Source organism: Peromyscus eremicus, chromosome 9, assembly GCF_949786415.1.
Source record: "Peromyscus eremicus chromosome 9, PerEre_H2_v1, whole genome shotgun sequence".
In the NCBI taxonomy this organism is placed as follows: Eukaryota; Metazoa; Chordata; class Mammalia; order Rodentia; family Cricetidae; genus Peromyscus; species Peromyscus eremicus.
The window spans coordinates 1,860,506-1,877,544 of NC_081425.1; the positions used below are offsets into that span (position 1 = coordinate 1,860,506).

Consider the following 17,039-nt stretch of genomic DNA (forward strand, 5'->3'; position numbering starts at 1 on the left):
CTACCCTCTTTTGTCATCCAAACCCAAGGCTGTGTTAAAAGTGCTATTGCTTAAAATACAGGCCAGAAGATGCAAATGGCGTCGAGTTTGTGCCCACCCTCCCCCCAGAAGCCCACTCTCTAGCAACTGTAAAGAATGCAGAGGAAACTGTGCCAGTGGCATATGGCTTTCTACTGTGCTAAACATTCATACAAAAGACAGGTTCATCAGTCATTGGAGTATCTGGATAAAAAATTAGCTCCTGATGGATGGTATTTTGAGCTTACCTGCTGCTAGTACATTACCAGAGAAACACGGGTTTTGAAACCCACATGACATTAGAAACTGCAGACCATGAAACACGACCCATGCAGGAGCACATAATGCACGGCAGATTATACAAAATAATAAATAAGCTATTTAAACCCTCTGCCTAAAATTGGGCCCGCTGCAAGGAACCCCGGGTCACTTCTACGCAGGCCAATTAATGCACAGCATCTGCTGTATAGAAGCAGGGCACGAAGCACTTCCGAATGATTCCGGCAATTAAAAGAAAACTGTTTCCTGCCTGTTCAGACAGCAACTGTTTCCCTGCAAGAGTGAGCACCAAATCGGTGCGCAGCTGAAAAATTCAGGCCCCTTTTGGGGAAGAGGCACGGGGGATGGGGGGTGGTGAACCTTTATGGAAAAGAGCCTTCTTTTGTTGTTCTGTGTTCTATGTTTTTCTGCCAAGTGAGACAGAAGGCTCGGAGGGCTTATGGGCCCACTGCAGTCTCCCCTTCTGCTGTACTGGTCCCCCTAAAACCAGGGATCCACATCAAACCTCCTGACTGTACCACACAAGTGAAAATCCCCCCATTTCACATTTAAGGGCTTACCACTTAGAATACAGGTGTGCAACACATTAAGTCCCTGAGGTCTAAAGGGAGGCAGCCTCAATTTACAAAAAGCTAGGCTAGAATCTGATTATTCCAACTTCCTTTAACTGGGCTGCTAAATATGCCCTGATCCTTCCTGGAGGAGAATGTGTATCTCATGGAAAGATAGAGACGGGACCCCGGGAGATTGCCCTATCTGAGCAAGTATGGGACTGGCTCAAATTACAAAGAGGATGGGCAGTGGACAGAACTGCTGACCCTCATCTGGAGGCACTCCTGCCCAGCTCACTCAGTCTGAAGGGTAAAGGACAGGGAGAGACCACATATTTAGCATGCCTGAGGGCTCTAGGACTCAAGCCTGTGGTGTCTGCACGGTGCTGCCCCTGGCTTTGCCCTCATACCCCTTAGAACTGTGCAGTGGGAATGTGTGTGGGGTGGGGTGGGGGAGTGCTCAGGAAGGAATCCAGATCGCGGCCAATGTAAATGAAGTCCAGGTTTTGTAAAAATTCCTTAAAATGAAGAAAAACATGACTCCCTACTGCCCTCTAACTTAGCTCATACTGGCAGCCAACGCCTATAGTTACAAAGAGAAAAAGTTGAAACTGGCATGTTTTACAGACCCTGCAAGAGGCCAATCTGATGTGTTACCTTTGTGAATTCAGTAGGTTGTTTTAAAGGGCTCAATGATGTATGACCACTTCTCTCTCAGCAATATACATATGTATGTGTATGTATGTGTGTGTGTGTGTGTGTGTGTGTGTGTGTATGAAAAGGTTTCTTGAATCTTGGTAAGGTTGAGAATGGTCACCCTTAAAAACGCTACAAAGATAACAGGCGCTCTCCTCCCTGGGAGACCATTCCTTGAAAAATAAACTCATTACCAAGCCTGCACAAGACTTTTATAAAGACTGACCATCAAAACATTTTTATCTTATGCTGATAATTTACATTATATTAAATTACAAAAATAAAAAATCCAAATGTTAGCCACAACAAAAACTATCCCTAAACATTTCAAAAGAAATGTTATGTGGAAAAATGATTGAAAGGCCAAGTTGAGGAGAGTCCTTACCTCTGAAGAAGATGAGGCAGGAATTAGATTGTAGAGGGGTCATGGAGCAACTTCATGGTATGTACATTTTATTGCTAGTAAAATCTGAAGCAAATATGGTTAAGGTGAGCAGAGAGCACACAGGTGCTTGGGAGATGATTCTCCCAACTTTCTGGATGCTTCATGATTTAGAGGCTTACAAGTGTTTCTGAGTGTGTGACTGTGTCTGTGCTGATACACTCTGCAGTTTGGGTGCAAAACTGGCTTCTCTTCAAACTGCTTAAACAGCCACTGCTATAAAATATGTAAATTAATTATTGCCGTCATTTTCTGATTGTAAATCAGGGCATGCCTGGCTCATCTGCCAGAGAAAGGCAATAATGAATGCTGGGCTGCAAGAGGCACCAGTGTGCAATGCCAGACACACAGGTATCCAGAGGCCCAACCTAACCCTCGTCGTCTAGAATGACTAAATGCTCTGGAGTTTTCAAAGCTGGTTCTTTGAGCAGTGAAAAAGAAGTCTCTTGCCAAGTTCATGTGCTCCTTCCCCAAGATTAGCTGCAGGCTCAACTACACGAGCTTTGGAGACAACAGGAGGCTGCAACTGAAGCTCTGCAGTGGAGCACCTGTGTGTCCTGTCTCCTGGTCACACCTCTGCCGAGGTACTCCCCCCCCCCCCCCCCAGCACATAGAAGAAAGAAAAGGCTGGTGAAATTGTGTGACATTATTACTGCTTTCATTTTCTGCCCAAGGCATTGTCCAAGAAAACAACAGTCCCAAACCCCAACTGCCTTTCTGCTAAATGCCAGTTTGGGGACCAGGTGGAGTGGCCTCATCTTGGGTCCATAATAATTGGCTGACTTGCAAATGTGAACAGGCTTTGGAGCAAGAAAGCAGAAATGGGCACTACGTCGCAGTTGTATCTCTTGATGTTGAAAACTCATAAGTCAGAAATGTAAAACTGTCTTCTGGGTTGTGTCTCCCTAATTTCTGATGCAGTAAGGGGAATTCTTTCTGATGCAGATTTTAGGTGAGTGCTGAATCTGAATATAGCTTGAAAGAATCTTAATTAAAAGCAATATTAAAAAAAATCTTATCTTGGGTTGGCTGTTTTTTTTTATTAGCTTTTTTTTTGTCTTATTTCAAAAGGCTAAAGAAACAAATATGCTCATAAGGGCTTTATTTATTCTTTAAGGACAAAGGGAAATACCATGCAGCAAGTGTAGCAACAGTCTAACGTTATCTTGTGGCAGACGTGTAGTGCACCAACATGCTCAAGGAACTTTAAATATTTTTGTTAAAAAGTTTTTAAAAATATCAAGTCATAACATTTTATAAAAGAAGTATTACAGTCTATGATTAGCATTATATCAATAGAAAATGGAAATAATGGTCACTATAAAAATATTTCCAGAAGGTAGATAGAAAAATCGTTCTATTAGCTGTCTCTTGAATTAAATTTATGATTTGTTTGCAACTTACATCCCTTCTACATACATTGAAGACCCCACCCTATTATCTTGTGGAAAGTGACTGGCTGCTGCATCTAATGTTAAATAGATTGAAGCATTAGGAACTCTTGCTGTGTGGATCCTAAGGGAGTATTTTGAATAAAATTCAACTCCAGTGTTTAGGGCAAGGGAAGTATTTCAAATGAAGCAGTTCTCAGACTTTCCTATAGCAAGCCCTATGAAGGTATTATCTCTTCTATACAACCACCCAAATCCTTCTTTTTCAGGTTTTAAAACACTCTTCAAATTGTTTAGTTTTTAAAAAGCAGCTGAAATTTGTTACTTAGAATTTCATATGATACCTCTGCAAAAGAAACCCACTATTCTGTTATAAAGTCTTATTAAAAGATCAGTAAACTATGAACAAAACTGCAAAGAAAAACAAGAGTGCTTGCCTAGCCTTAGTTATTTTTCCTGAAAACACACAGAAATGATTGGTTTTTTTTGTAGTTCATCGAGGACCCAAAGAAAGGGATAAAAAGACATGTATGTTACACCTGGCCAGCCACGTACACGCACAGACATAGCATTTGTAAAGAAGGTGAACTCCAAGAATTCCAACTTCAAGAGCACATACAGCAGGCCATATTCTCTGAAAACATCCTGCAGCCATTCTGTAATACCCACACTGAATGGGTGGTGGGTACTTTTAATCCGATAGCTCCCTGTGAAGCAAGACTAGCTTCAGACTGTTCCCTCTTGCTGACCACAGAGTGGAAAGTAGGAAGGCCAGCAGTGATGCCAGGAGACGGCATATGTCAAAAGGCAAGATGGCAGCCCTGGCACTGCCTTGCTTGATCTCTCTCTACTTACTGCCAGCTAATCGGTCACAAGTGGGCAAATGGAGGCCAGGATGGCAGTCTCCAATGCCAGAGCTGACCCCCCCCCCTCCCCCCTCTGCCCATCTTGGACTCAGGTGTCAGAAAACTAGGACTGAAGGTAAACACTTTCTTATGAGGGTGGAGGAACACAAATGTGATTTTCTAATTAAAGCCACACAATTAAGACTGGCAAGCTCAGGCTGGCAGTATATAGACTGGGTGGCTTCCAGAAAAACAAAACAAACAAACAAAGAAAGAAAGAAAAGCCTGCAGGGTAGAGGGAACCAAAAAACCTTCACAGTTAGTTCACTAACCTGCACATTTTGACACAGAGATTTCACTGACTACTCTGATAATGCAGTGTGAAAGTTTGTGATTGTTAATGCCAATCACATCCAAGACCAAGGAAGAGCCTGCTTTCAATCCCAACCCTGTATGAAAACAAGGAGACACCTCCAGAACTCTCAGTTAATTTCTAGCTTTCACATCTCACCTCTCCTACAGCCTGACACTAGTATCAGGTAGCTCCTTATCGGCTGTTCTTCTAGGAATATCCATGCCTTATAAGTGAATGCAGCAAGGCAGGGTGCCTGGCCCTTTGTGCTTTTCTACAAAAACTGGTAGTCCTTCATCACCAGGGGAAGCCGCCCTTAAGTCAGTTTCCAGCTTCATGTTAATTTGGGGACTAATCATTTGAAACAACCAAACTTGATTGTTTTTACTCTTTCTAGACGCTAATATCAACTCCATGGTTTTTCTCAATATTAACATGGTACTTTATCTGTATTAATAAAAAAAATCAGGTGCCATCTTAACATGATCATTACAGAAAATTAGGTAAATTCCAATGGGTTCACTCAAGATAAAAACTAAAATCAGCATAGAGCCCGTGAAAGTCTACCTCATGTGGCTGTTATTTTCCTACACAGAAGTAAAAACACAAGGACTTAAGGGCCTCTCAAAATCTCCCAGTTGCATCTTAAATCATTTTTTTTTTTTTTACTTTTGCTGCTAAGCTGCTGATTTTTAAGAAAATGTATGCATCCTACACATTTGTTCACAGCAAGTTATGAGGCTGGGCAAATGAATTCCTCAAGGATGCTTCCTATACAGAGGGCTGGGGGATAAGTAGCAATTTAAATGATTCTGTAAACCCCTAATTTGAGAAAGAATGTCTGCCATCATTTCTATTCCACTCCCACACCACTTGGGAGGAGGTTCTCAGAGGTACTGTCACCAACACAACTCAGATGTGAAGCAGGTAGACAGAGTGAATGCATAACCTACTGTCCATAGCATCCCACGGTTTAGGAGAGGCTACAGAGGGCACTGTATTTGCCATTATTCTGTAGGGAAAGTCTGAACCCAACATGTCCCTCAGACAGAAATGCTCTTACCATGTCTCCAGGCTTGACAGAAACGGCCACCACCACTCCAGGCATCGGGGAGCGCAGAATGCTGCTTGTGTCCTCGGTTACTTTTTCAAGCATGAATTTGTTCAGTTCTGCTGCAAGTTTGGTTAAAATGTGCACTTTGTACTTGAAAGAGAAAAGCATAAAGGAAGTTAAATGATGAACTTAACTTCCAAAACAGCACTTTAAAGTCTGGTTTTATCTTTAAATTAAAGTTACAATAATATCCTTTAAGTCAAACATTCTAAAACCCTGCATACAACATCATTTATCTCTGGAGCATATTGAGCCAGGTTTTTTTTTACAAAAGAAACTACAAGTTATTAATTAATGATATATAAAAAAGCATCGTGGATCTTTAAGAAAACCATCTCAGAACTTTATAAAGAAAACAGCAAGAGTTTCGCTTGAGGAACACTCCACTGCACACAAAGCAGAGGAAGTCAAATCCTGTGAGTCCAGCAGCCTCAGGGATAAAGGCAGTGACGCTGTGTGCATACCAGTAGATGGCAGCAAATTGCTGTCACAAACCTCCCATGCCTCTAGAGCAGCCACACTGGGTAGATCAATAAATTGAGACAAAGGCTTCAGTCTTCATTTTGAGAAAAGAAAAGTCTGCAACATTCAAATATTTCTCAGTGACATAAAATGTAGTCACATCAGAAATGTTTTTCTTTTTAGGCACATTATCATGTAGCCTTTTCTGATATGACAGAAGAAAGACAAGATATAAGAATATCTTCTGGGTTGAGACTCGATGCTATCGAGATTTTTAAAACACAGAAAATGCCATGCACAGCAGTTTTCATGGCATCTTTATGTAGGTGGCTCACAAAGGTGGAGGGCCAATGGGTTCAGGCAATCATAACACTTCTAGTAAAGACAATTCCTACTGGACAGGAAACATCCCAGATAAATGTAGATAAATATATGAACCAAAATTTGCTCACAAAAAAATGCTTTGAAGTGGGGAATTGGAGCCAGTGCCAGGTTTCTGGTTCCCACCAGATCCAGTCTCTCCGGGTAAGCCAGAAGCAGCACCCACTGGGCAGCTCCATTTTGTTGGAGGAAGGCTGCTGTAACTCAAAGCCTCCTGTGGGCATCGTGCTAGCAGGGAGGCTAAGGCAGAATCTGATTCCCACTTTGATTCTGCATGGGGACAGTGGCAATCTCCAAGTGGCTCTTTACAGGGCCTATTTAAAGCGGGTGGGGGGAGGCCCCACAGAAGAGCTTTGATGGCCTAGGTTCCAAGCGACACTGTGACAGGTTGAATAATAACATCTTCTGCATGTTTCTTTACTCCTGAACGTGTGTTTTGCAATCAAGACATAGATGTGTCTGCCAGTTTCTGAAGGATATGATTCTTAAGTGAAATTACAGCACAAATAAAAGCTTTTTGCTCCTATTAAAATTCATCTGAGTCATAAGTGGCAAGGGAAAAAGCATGCTGCTGTCAGTCTAACAAACATTCTGGGCAGAGGAACTACTTATCACCCATGAATTGTACTTCCCAGTGTCTCATTAAATCCTTGAGAAGGGGACATAATTGGGCCAAATTGCACAGTTTTAGTATCTGTGCTCTATCTGCCTTGGAAAAGAAAATCCAGCACCACTAGAGGCACACAAGGCACCAGGCAGGTTCCCTTTCTAGCTGGCATCACCGGGGGAGGCACTGCTATGTAACCAGCTGGCATTCCACCTTGGGGGTGAGTTTTCAGTGAAGCATACAGATCTGTCCTCCCCCCTTTTTCTTTATAATTTGATTTCAAAATGTGACCCTTGAATTTAGGAAAAGTACATACTAAGAATACAATTTTACAGCTTTTCACTACAGCAAATAGGCTTACAAACTAATAATTCAGCTATCACAAATAACCTCCATGCAAACCAAGTGCTAAGACCGTCCTCTGCAACAATTCTCAGAAAGTGTTTGTGTCAGATCCTGACACAAAATGGCCCCTTACTATTTTCGTAACTTTCATATCTTCTGAATTCCTTTCTCTGTAGGGCCTCTGCTTTGCTTGGAAAGAGATGTAAAAGAGCCCAAACTCGGTGCTTCAGACACAGCCTTTGTTACTGATGAGATGTTCCTTTCCTTTTGTATTTGTTTATTGTTCTTAAATCTGTTTGGGGATAAATGACTTATTGTAATCACAAGAGAAAAATAACAAGAGTAAATGCCTCAGGAGAGGTCTTGTTGAACATAGCTGACTTAGAAAAGAGGAGAGAGAAGCCACTCCTCCTAATCTTACCTTTGATGTTGTCTTGAACATCACAGACCATCTTAAAACAGCCTCTTGTCAGCCCTGCCTGCAGTTGTTCATGGAGCCAAAGTCAGAACAGGCCAAATAGGTAAATACATATGGGCCCATCCAAGTAGACATCCTGGTGACAACTATAGAGGCTTTCTAGTACATTCTCCAGAAAAGGAGGCATTGCAGAGTAGCACTAGGGTTTTCAGAGCTTATCGTTTGGACTGGGACTCCTTGTTTTCTCTAGGGGAGAGATGGCAGTTTAAACTAGCCGAGGTTTCAGGAAAGATCTTTCTAGCAATAGCAGAGGACAAGTCTGCTTATATGATGGACACTTAAATGTTTCCAGAGATTGCAAAATGTCTATGTAGAGTTCAGGGGTGTGTGTGTGTGTGTGTGTGTGTGTGTGTGTGTGTGTGTGTGTGTGTGTGTGTGTTCAGGCAAAGCATACTATTGATGTTTCCAAGGCTAGTTGCTAACAGAGAATGGTAGGTTTTCAACCTGTGTGGGTCGAGAAGAACCAGGGAGCCATGAGGAGGTCCTGTGGAGGTTGGTCAGGCTGGACTCAGGAGTAGTAGACTCAGTCCCCTCTACTGGCTTTAGGAAACTGTCTCTAAACCATTGCCATACTAATGGAAAGTTTAAAAAAAAACACCCCACCAGGTAAATTTGAGAACAGGTGCTGTCTGGATGGGCTTCTTAGCCTAAGTATGACAGTCAGGGAAGGTGTTTAAGCCAATTATGTAAAACCACTCCTAGCCAGGTCTCCAAACAAATCCATTTTAGGGTGTCTATAATGTCAAACCATGCCCAACAAGAAAATGCCATCCAAAAGTTTAACAGGAAGAAGAATCAATGAAAAATACCAACGGCACAGTCTGAACACTGCAAGCAGTGGGCAGTGCAGAGTGAGGCACTGGGACCAACATGGAACCCAGTAACAAAGACAAAAGACGGGGCTGTGGGAGAAGAGAGCAGGAGTGGGAACGGGCAGCGTCTTCCAGAAGGGCGTGCTCAGCTGACCACTGCATTCTGTAACTGGGCTACCCACCTGTCGGAGAACACGCCTCAATCCAGCACCTCTGGGCAGAGACCCACTCCTGTGTGAGCAGCTCCAACCTGACGGACTCTGTATTTGTACATGAGGCTCCCTAGTCGAGTTTAAAGCCCGTGAATGTCTTTTCAAGGCCTCTCTACAACCCACTGATGACTTTACAAGCCACATACCAGTGTTGGCAGGATTAAAGAGTGTGACCCTTTGCAAGGTGAAGTTCAATCTGCTTTACATGTCCTTAAGTTGCAATTTCAGAGCCTGTGGGATTTCTCTTGAAGGAGGGCTCAGCTTCAATTTCCCTTTCTAACTCATTTTCCTCCAATGCCAATTAAGATCTACACAGTTGATCTATCTTTTTTTCATGTCAGCTATTGGCCATCTCAGTTAATGTGGAATCAAGGGCCAACAACCCTTTCTCTGAGTTATCTGGAAGCCTCAAAGTTATGAAGCATTGGCCAAAAACTGTACATCCCCAGTCATGCTCCCGAGTATGGTGGCAGGCACATTTTCGTTAAAGACTGTCCTTCTATTCAAAGTTTTACACTCCCTAACCCCACCACCCCCTTAGTCTCTGTCTTTAAGCCACATCTTCATTCGCCTAGTGTGAGTGAACAGGCTCACTGTTCCCTAAAGAACTCCTTCCCTACCTCAGCCAGAGGAAAATCATCATTAGTGTTTAGAAGTGACAGAAATGAGGACTGTCTTTCCAAAACTCCAGTTCTTCAGAAAGGCAGGGGAAACCATAAGCCACACAGTGGAATTGGAAGTCACCTGTGTTCCTTTCCCTAGTTCTTAGTAGAACAAGCACACAGATAACAAGAGGAAAAGCAAGGTTGCCAACCATGGACTGTACCCTCTTCTCTACTTGAACACAGAGCCCATTAGCTCATCTTTTGAAAGAGAAATTTCCAGAAAACACACAGAATAGGAGCTGATGGCTGCCTCTTAGAGATTCAACCCGTAACAAAGGTGGAAGGACAGGCTGCAGTTAAAGCGCCAGGCCAGTGCCAGGCCAGCCTCGGCCTCAGCCAGGCTTCATGCAGCTGCAGTGGTGGCTTGGCCTGTTAGCATAATGCTGTGACAACTCCATCAGTGCAGTCTCAAGGTAGCTGTCAATCAGGATGCATCATTTAATCCAACAGCACTCGGAGGACTTTCTCCTACAACCCACATGACAGCATAGCTACAGCTCTATTTATATCAGCGCCCAGTTGTGTTTACAACGCTGCAGTAATTAGAGAAGATGCAACAGGCAGCAATATTACTGAGATTTCCATTTTGCAGCATTACCCTGTAAAGTGTGATCCTGCTTCACAGAGTCATGCTAAATGACAAAAGGCTATTTTCTTCAATCTCCCAGCCCCGACAGCACTTCATTTGCAGCTATCTATAATTAGATTAATGGTGTAGTGCAGTACAAAGCAGGCCCACTTCACATCAGATAGCTTATGAATTAGGACAAACACTTATTTCAATTCCAGGCAGAGAAAGCAATGACTGGGGTGTTTAGCATACCCTTTATGGTGGAATGAGATGTTAATTGTGTACCATTACCTCTAAACTGCTTGCTTGTTGTATAAATCACTGTGCTAATTGATGCAGAGATAGAAATGTAGCCACAGGCAAGAAAGCAAAGGAATGAGAGCTGAAGATGGAGGATAAGGGATTATCGAGGAAAACCATATGGAGACAAGGTTCCTTTGAAACCTCTGCTTTCTACCCCTGAGCAGGAATCCTTTAAATACAGCAGTAGGCAAGAAGAAGAAGAAAAAAATTAACTTTCCTTTTTACAAACAAATTTCTTTTATAAGTTCTGCCTGTCAAATAATGGGTAGGTTAAATTAATCTAAAAACACATTTATAAATATTGGAATGTGTGGTTTCAAATAGCGAGAACATCTTATCTGGGCTGTGACTCATGGGTTAAGGGGCAACCCTTATAAATTACTTGATGCATATGTTTCTGACCCACCTACAAGGCAAAACACAAGTTTTCTGAGGGCCTGAAGTTCTTCTCAGTGTTAGGAGGAAAAGAAATCTATACTGGTTTAGATCTGTCAGGCTAATTACACAGACACTTTCACTCGGTATGACTCAAACAGAACAGAGTCTGCCACTGATGCAGTAACTAGGGCCCTAGAACCCTGGAATCTGGCCATCCCAGGTCACAATTCCACATCGTAGGAAAGAACCTCAAAGGAGATTTTTTTCTGTTCTAAAACCAGCAAAACAAATAAATAAAAGCAATACTGATCTCAGAGCACCAGTCTTTTGTCTCCAAATGTTCTTCCTTGTTTAATTGTCCTGCTCTCATTTGCCCTGTAGCAGCTCTTGCTAGATTCTAGAAAGTACAAACACAGAAACCAAACACTGAACAAGAGTCAAGCCATGAGTGAGATACAACTACACATGATCTTGGGAAGTTCATAAATCAAGCATGCGCCCTGTGTGTGTTTTCACTTTTTTAAGGTGCAAATTACTGCTGTGCACTTTTTCACAATTCAGCTGCTTAGTAATTAGCACTGTTATAACACAATTTTACACAGCGAGCAAACGTAGGGATCAGTCAGTTAGTAGTCCAATGTCCCTGCTTCACACTGACAGTTGACATGTCTCAGAAAAGCACAATTCAGAAACACTGTATAAAATGTAACCTCCTGGAACACAAATATTGCCTTAACTTGCAAGACAATCAAGAGATGTCCCAAGGAACTGGGGCAGCTGGCTCAAGTTATCACACCTAAAACCTGGAGGAATAACCAGAGCTGCTTTGCCAGCAGCTACCATTACTACCTGTCATGGTTGAGAAGCCCTATATATCTGTCTAGAACTACAACACCTGCACTGTAAGGTCAAGTTCAATAGTTTAAGGTTTGGCACACTGTAATAATTGACAAAAGCCTACAAGGAAACATCAAGGTCCTGTGCAACAGAACAAAAAAAAATTTACCAAAATAGGGATGGAAATGTAGCCCAATAGCACAGCATTTGTCTACCTGGCATCCAGAGAGGGCCCTGGGTTTGATCTCTGAAGCCACGGGAGACAAAAATCTTAAAAGATAAGGAAACTAGTGAGGCATAGTAGCACAGGCTTGTAAACACAGCATTGGGGTGGCAGAGGCAGGGGACTGCAAGTTCTAGGCAAGCCTGGGCTAACCTGATCTACATAGAGATCCTCTCTTAAACAAACGAAACCATCCCATCCTAACAGGGCCTCTCCATCACTGCTGGAACTGAGCTAAGTGTCCTGGAGCAGCGCTTGGGACTGCCCACTTCTCTCACCCATTCAGTGATACTGGTATGAACAGGAAAAACGTGGTTTCTGACTCAACGCTTGTTCCCTCTCACTGAAAAACAGGAGTTAGCACTGCTAGAAAAAAAAAATCACTCCGTGCCTAGCTATTCAGTGACATAAGCTGATCACAGCACTGTGCTGTCACATAATGGATGGCTTTCCACTGGCAGACACTGGGCAGTCTATATTCAGGGTTTTATTCTTCAGGTGGCTTCCAAACTCCAGTTTCTTTTTATTTTGGGTTTTTTGTGTCTTTCCCCCCTCCTTTTATTTTGTTTGTTTGCTTGCTTGCTGCTATGGATTAAATTCAGGGCTTTATATATACTAGGTACATGCTTTACCACTGAGCTACAAACCCAGGCCTGAACTTCAGCCTTTAACAGGACCCATGAATGTGCCACAAGAAATCACAAAGGCAGTGAACAATAATCTTGTCTCTTTGGAGAAAAAAATTACAAAAATAGAGGCAAGAAGAAAAATTCTAACAAAACAAAACAAAACAAAACCCACATGAGACTCATTTTTCAAAATTCTTCCTAAAAGGGTGTGGCTTCCCTAGCTGTCTTTAAGGTAACATGACCAGCTTGGTCTGGTGAGACAGCTCAGAGGCCGAAGGGGCTGTAATCAGTCCTGACAACCTGTGTTCAATCCCTGGGACCTACACAGTAAAAGGAGAGAACCAACTTCCTCAGGTTGTCCTCTGACCTCCTGCTTCACAGGCCAGGGTGCATGTGAACACACACACACACACACACACACACACACACACACACACACACACAGTACATAGGGAATGAGTGGCTGGCAGTTTGGATGTATCTCTGGTCTGAGGTAGAAAGATAATCGCTCTGGAGAGACCAGTTTGGAGATGTCCATCCACAACACAAAACCCAAGTCTTTTCTGTTTTGTTTTTGTAATCACAAGCTTCCATCTACTTCTACTGTCCTAAAGTAAACAACTTTCTCCCTTAACAACTGTGCTGAAAAAGCACACTGATAATTAAACCTTAGATCCAGCACCACTCTCACCAACAGGGCCCTTACTCCTTGGCTGTGCCCCTGGAGTCACTCACTGTCTTCACATACAAAGTGGGAAAGGAAAAGAGCCTCTGTCCAGAGAGCTCACCCCATGCCCAGGCTTCTCAGGCTCACTGAGAGCCCTCTGATGGGAGGAGGAACACAGAGGAGTCCTTAGCAGGCCTCCAAGGGCACCAGTCTGCTGAGGACAGAGACCCCCCCCCCCCCCCAGCATGCAGTACTAAGGAGCCTCACATGCAGGTGCACAGAGGATAAAGGGGTCCAGGCTCCCATAGGCTGTCTAACAAGTAGGTGCACAGGCCACAAAAGCAATTTGCTAAAATAAGTGGCACTTTCATGTCCATAAAGGCAAGTCTGCTTACAGTGCACAGGATCCCAAGGCAGGGTATGTGCCTTCTGTTTGATCAGGAGTCTATGTGACACATTATGACTATAATGAGCTGGGGTTTTCTTTTTATACAAGAAAAATATTATAGATCTTTGAAAGCCCTGTACTCAATTATGTAACAATACTAACATCTGTTAAAGGTACAAGCTGTTTCCATTCTGCACCCTGAATTGTTTTATGTAATTACGAGTTTATAAGGTAGTTGGTAAGCCAGTAAGAAGGTACCTTTTTAAAGCACTCTGTAATTTGGGGTACAATGAAGTGTTCTCTTTAAAATCTGTAATTAGGGCAGCATCAACTTACAGGAAAGTACAGGAAATGTTATAACAACACAATTATGTAAATAGGCACATAGGTAGGGAAGCATACCATTTTGCTATGGTTCCCACCCCTCTCTTTACTTTCTCTTCCATTTGAATTCTTTGCTCATCTCAAGTGAAAGTACTGCTGTCACAGGATGTGGAACAAATGGACTCTGGGGAAAGCAGATGGGGAGCCTGGCCTTCCTCCTCAGTTCTTCAGTCCAGAGCTACAACACCAGAGGCTGGGAAGCGTGCCAATGCTGGGCTTCTTCAACAGCACTCTGGCCTGCGTGTAGATAGTTTAAATAATAAAAAGTTTTCACAATTATGAATTCATTGAAGAAATTCAGAATCAAATAGGACAAAATGTTGGCTTATGTTGGCCAGAAATCACAAAACTAGCATGCTTAAAGGCAAAGTAAACAAAGCCAGAGATGACTGTGATTGTGTAGTACTGTTGGCTAAAAAAAAATCAAACCAAGACATAACCCAACAAGCCTTCACACAACAGTCCAAAGTACCAGGAATGATCTCTGTCAGGGAATTGCTGAACAGTTCACAATGTAACATATCTTACAAGCTCAGCCTGGGTTATGAGACAGGCTGCTGGCATTCCTTATGGTATATATTATACACATACAATGCTAAAGGTACATAAGACCTGCAAAGCCTAATATGGACAAAAAAGGAGATGCAGCCCTATACTACAAATAGCAGCAAGTGAATCTTTATCCTTAGAAGCCCATAAACCTGAATTGAAGATCTGTAAAAGATGTTACCTTTAGCTAGAGATTGTGGTACACATCTATAATCCCAGCACTGGGGAGGTGGAGGCAGAAGGTTGAGGAGTTCAAAGCCAGTTTGGCTATATAGTAAAGCTGCATAAGATTGCCTTATAAATAGTTGTTTTAAGATGTTAACTTTTTGGCCAAATAATCTAATTTCTCAGACAAAAAAAAATTATCTCTTAGATAAAAATTATACATCTTTTAAAAAAGACTATCTATGTGTGTATGTGGGGGGGGGGGTGCTCACAGGAGCTACAAGAAGGTATCAGATCTCCTGGAGCTGCAGTTACAGGCAGTTGTGGGCCATCTGACATAAGAGTTGAGATCTGAACCTGGGTCCTCTGCAAAAGTATCACATACTCTTAACTGTTATGCCATCTTTCCAGCCCCACGATAATAAACATCTTGTATGACAGTCAGGGATTAAACTGACAAGGATTTGCAAAGCACCCAGCAAGTGCCCAGGAACAACTATGCATCAAGTATTCTTTCCGGTCTGTTGTCCAAACATCTGATTACCCAGAATGAGACAAAGCAGAATTGTGCATACTGTATATGGCAGCAACTCACAGATACTAATTTTAGTACTTGCTCTGTGGCTTGCAGTTTATAAACAAAAGAAGACTAAATTCTTCAAATACTACATATAACTTCTAAAAAAAGGTCTAAAATAAAAATTATAAAATAGGATTCTATGACAGCAAGAACTTCTAGATGGGGTTGTGTGGGGCTCTATGGTCCTCAGACCCCTAAATAGATACATGATGAACTTAAGGAACAGTCTTAAATGATCTATTCACTTAAAGCTACTTAATAAACATATCTGGACATGGTGAGAGTATACATATGGAAACATGGCTCCTGGCCTCAAACTCCATAACCTGGCTAGTCAGAAAAGGCAGTCTGCAAAGCTACAATATCAATACAAATGGGTACTACCACAAACAGAACCACTGGGAGCAGGTTTTACATTCAGCCCTCCTAAAGCGCCCTGGGTTAGGAGGTAGTGGGAACAATGACACCCTGTCTGGGGTCTTCAGCATAGCTACTGAGTTTCAACTTCTAACTCCACAGCTTAGAAGCTCTGGAATCTGAAACTTGGTGTGTCTCTAGATCTTGACTCACAAACTGTGGGTCCTTGCGGTGCCTAATTCACAACGTTGTCCTGAAGATCAAGGGAATTCTTTGATGAACAATCTACTTTGAGACTCTGGTCTGTTTCACTTCAACTTTGCCACCTCTGTCAAGGCTGCCCTGAAACTCCAGGCTCCACTTTACACACTGTGCCTTTTCCTAGCCTTCCTTCCCTCACTTTTTTATCCTCTTAGACAGTATCTCACTATGTGGCCCAGGCTGGCCTCAAACTTGAGGTGATCCTCCTGCCTTTGCTCCAGGAGTGCTGGGATAAAGGCGTGTGCCAACACACCTTCTTTCCTTTCTTAATTTTGGATCTTTTGTTAATGTCCACAACAGTCTGACTGCAATGGCATAACAAAAATTTCTTTTTACCCCACCCTTTGCTCTCAGAGGAAACTTTTTATCTCATAGCCTAATATTAATACCAACCAGCATAAACTTCTATAACTTTATAAACTGTCATCACTTAGTTGCTTCCAGAACCTAGAGCGTCGCAAATGCCCGAAGTAACTAATTTAGTCACAGAGGTTAGGACTGCTTCCCTCTATACTCATCTATAAGTAACAGCTGTCCAATCAAATCTAACTCTTTTATAGGTAAAGTAAAATAAAGCTATGGAAGCCCATGAATAAGGCATATAAGTCAGTAAGGGCCATGCCCCTTGCAGCTACAGTCCTGAGCCTATGTTGAAAGCACATGGTGGGTAAAGCCTGGGAACCAACCATGCTCAGTTCAATGAAGCCTCTCTTGTCACAAGAAACTGAGCAGATAGGTACCCCAGCAGAGCAGTCCCCTCTGACATACCAAGCTCTACCACTGAGCTGTGCCCTTAGCCCTCTTTACATTTTATATTTAAAGAAGGTCTTTTTAAGTTGTCCAAGTTGGCCTTGAACTTTCCACTCTTCTTCCTCAACCTCTCCCAGGTAACTGGGATTATAAACTGGCACCACCAGGCCAGCAGGCCTGAATTCAGTCTTGCCCATGTGAGGTCTCAGAGCTTTGGGAGTGTTTGGTGTATATAGTTAGCATCTTATTAATGTTTCTGTGACCTTCATGTTGCTGTCCCTGAGTCAGAAGACAACCATTAAAAGGGTGAGATTAGGGAAGGAAACCTGTGCATATAGCCTGGAGGT

General features: G+C 42.6%; 1 protein-coding gene across 3 annotated transcripts in view; it reads right to left on the reverse strand.

Annotated features, from left to right (window-relative positions):
* The window catches only part of Pcca (propionyl-CoA carboxylase subunit alpha), a 378,979-nt gene that overhangs the window by 6,881 nt on the left and 355,059 nt on the right, over positions 1–17,039 (reverse strand). For 2 of the 3 annotated variants that reach the window (XM_059273166.1, XM_059273165.1), the window contains one exon: positions 5,638–5,778. In XM_059273166.1, the coding sequence (XP_059129149.1) occupies positions 5,638–5,778 (141 nt within the window). Of the gene's footprint in view, positions 1–5,637; positions 5,779–7,616; positions 7,776–17,039 lie in introns of those variants that run through there. The other variant, XR_009381162.1, reaches the window with a different exon arrangement.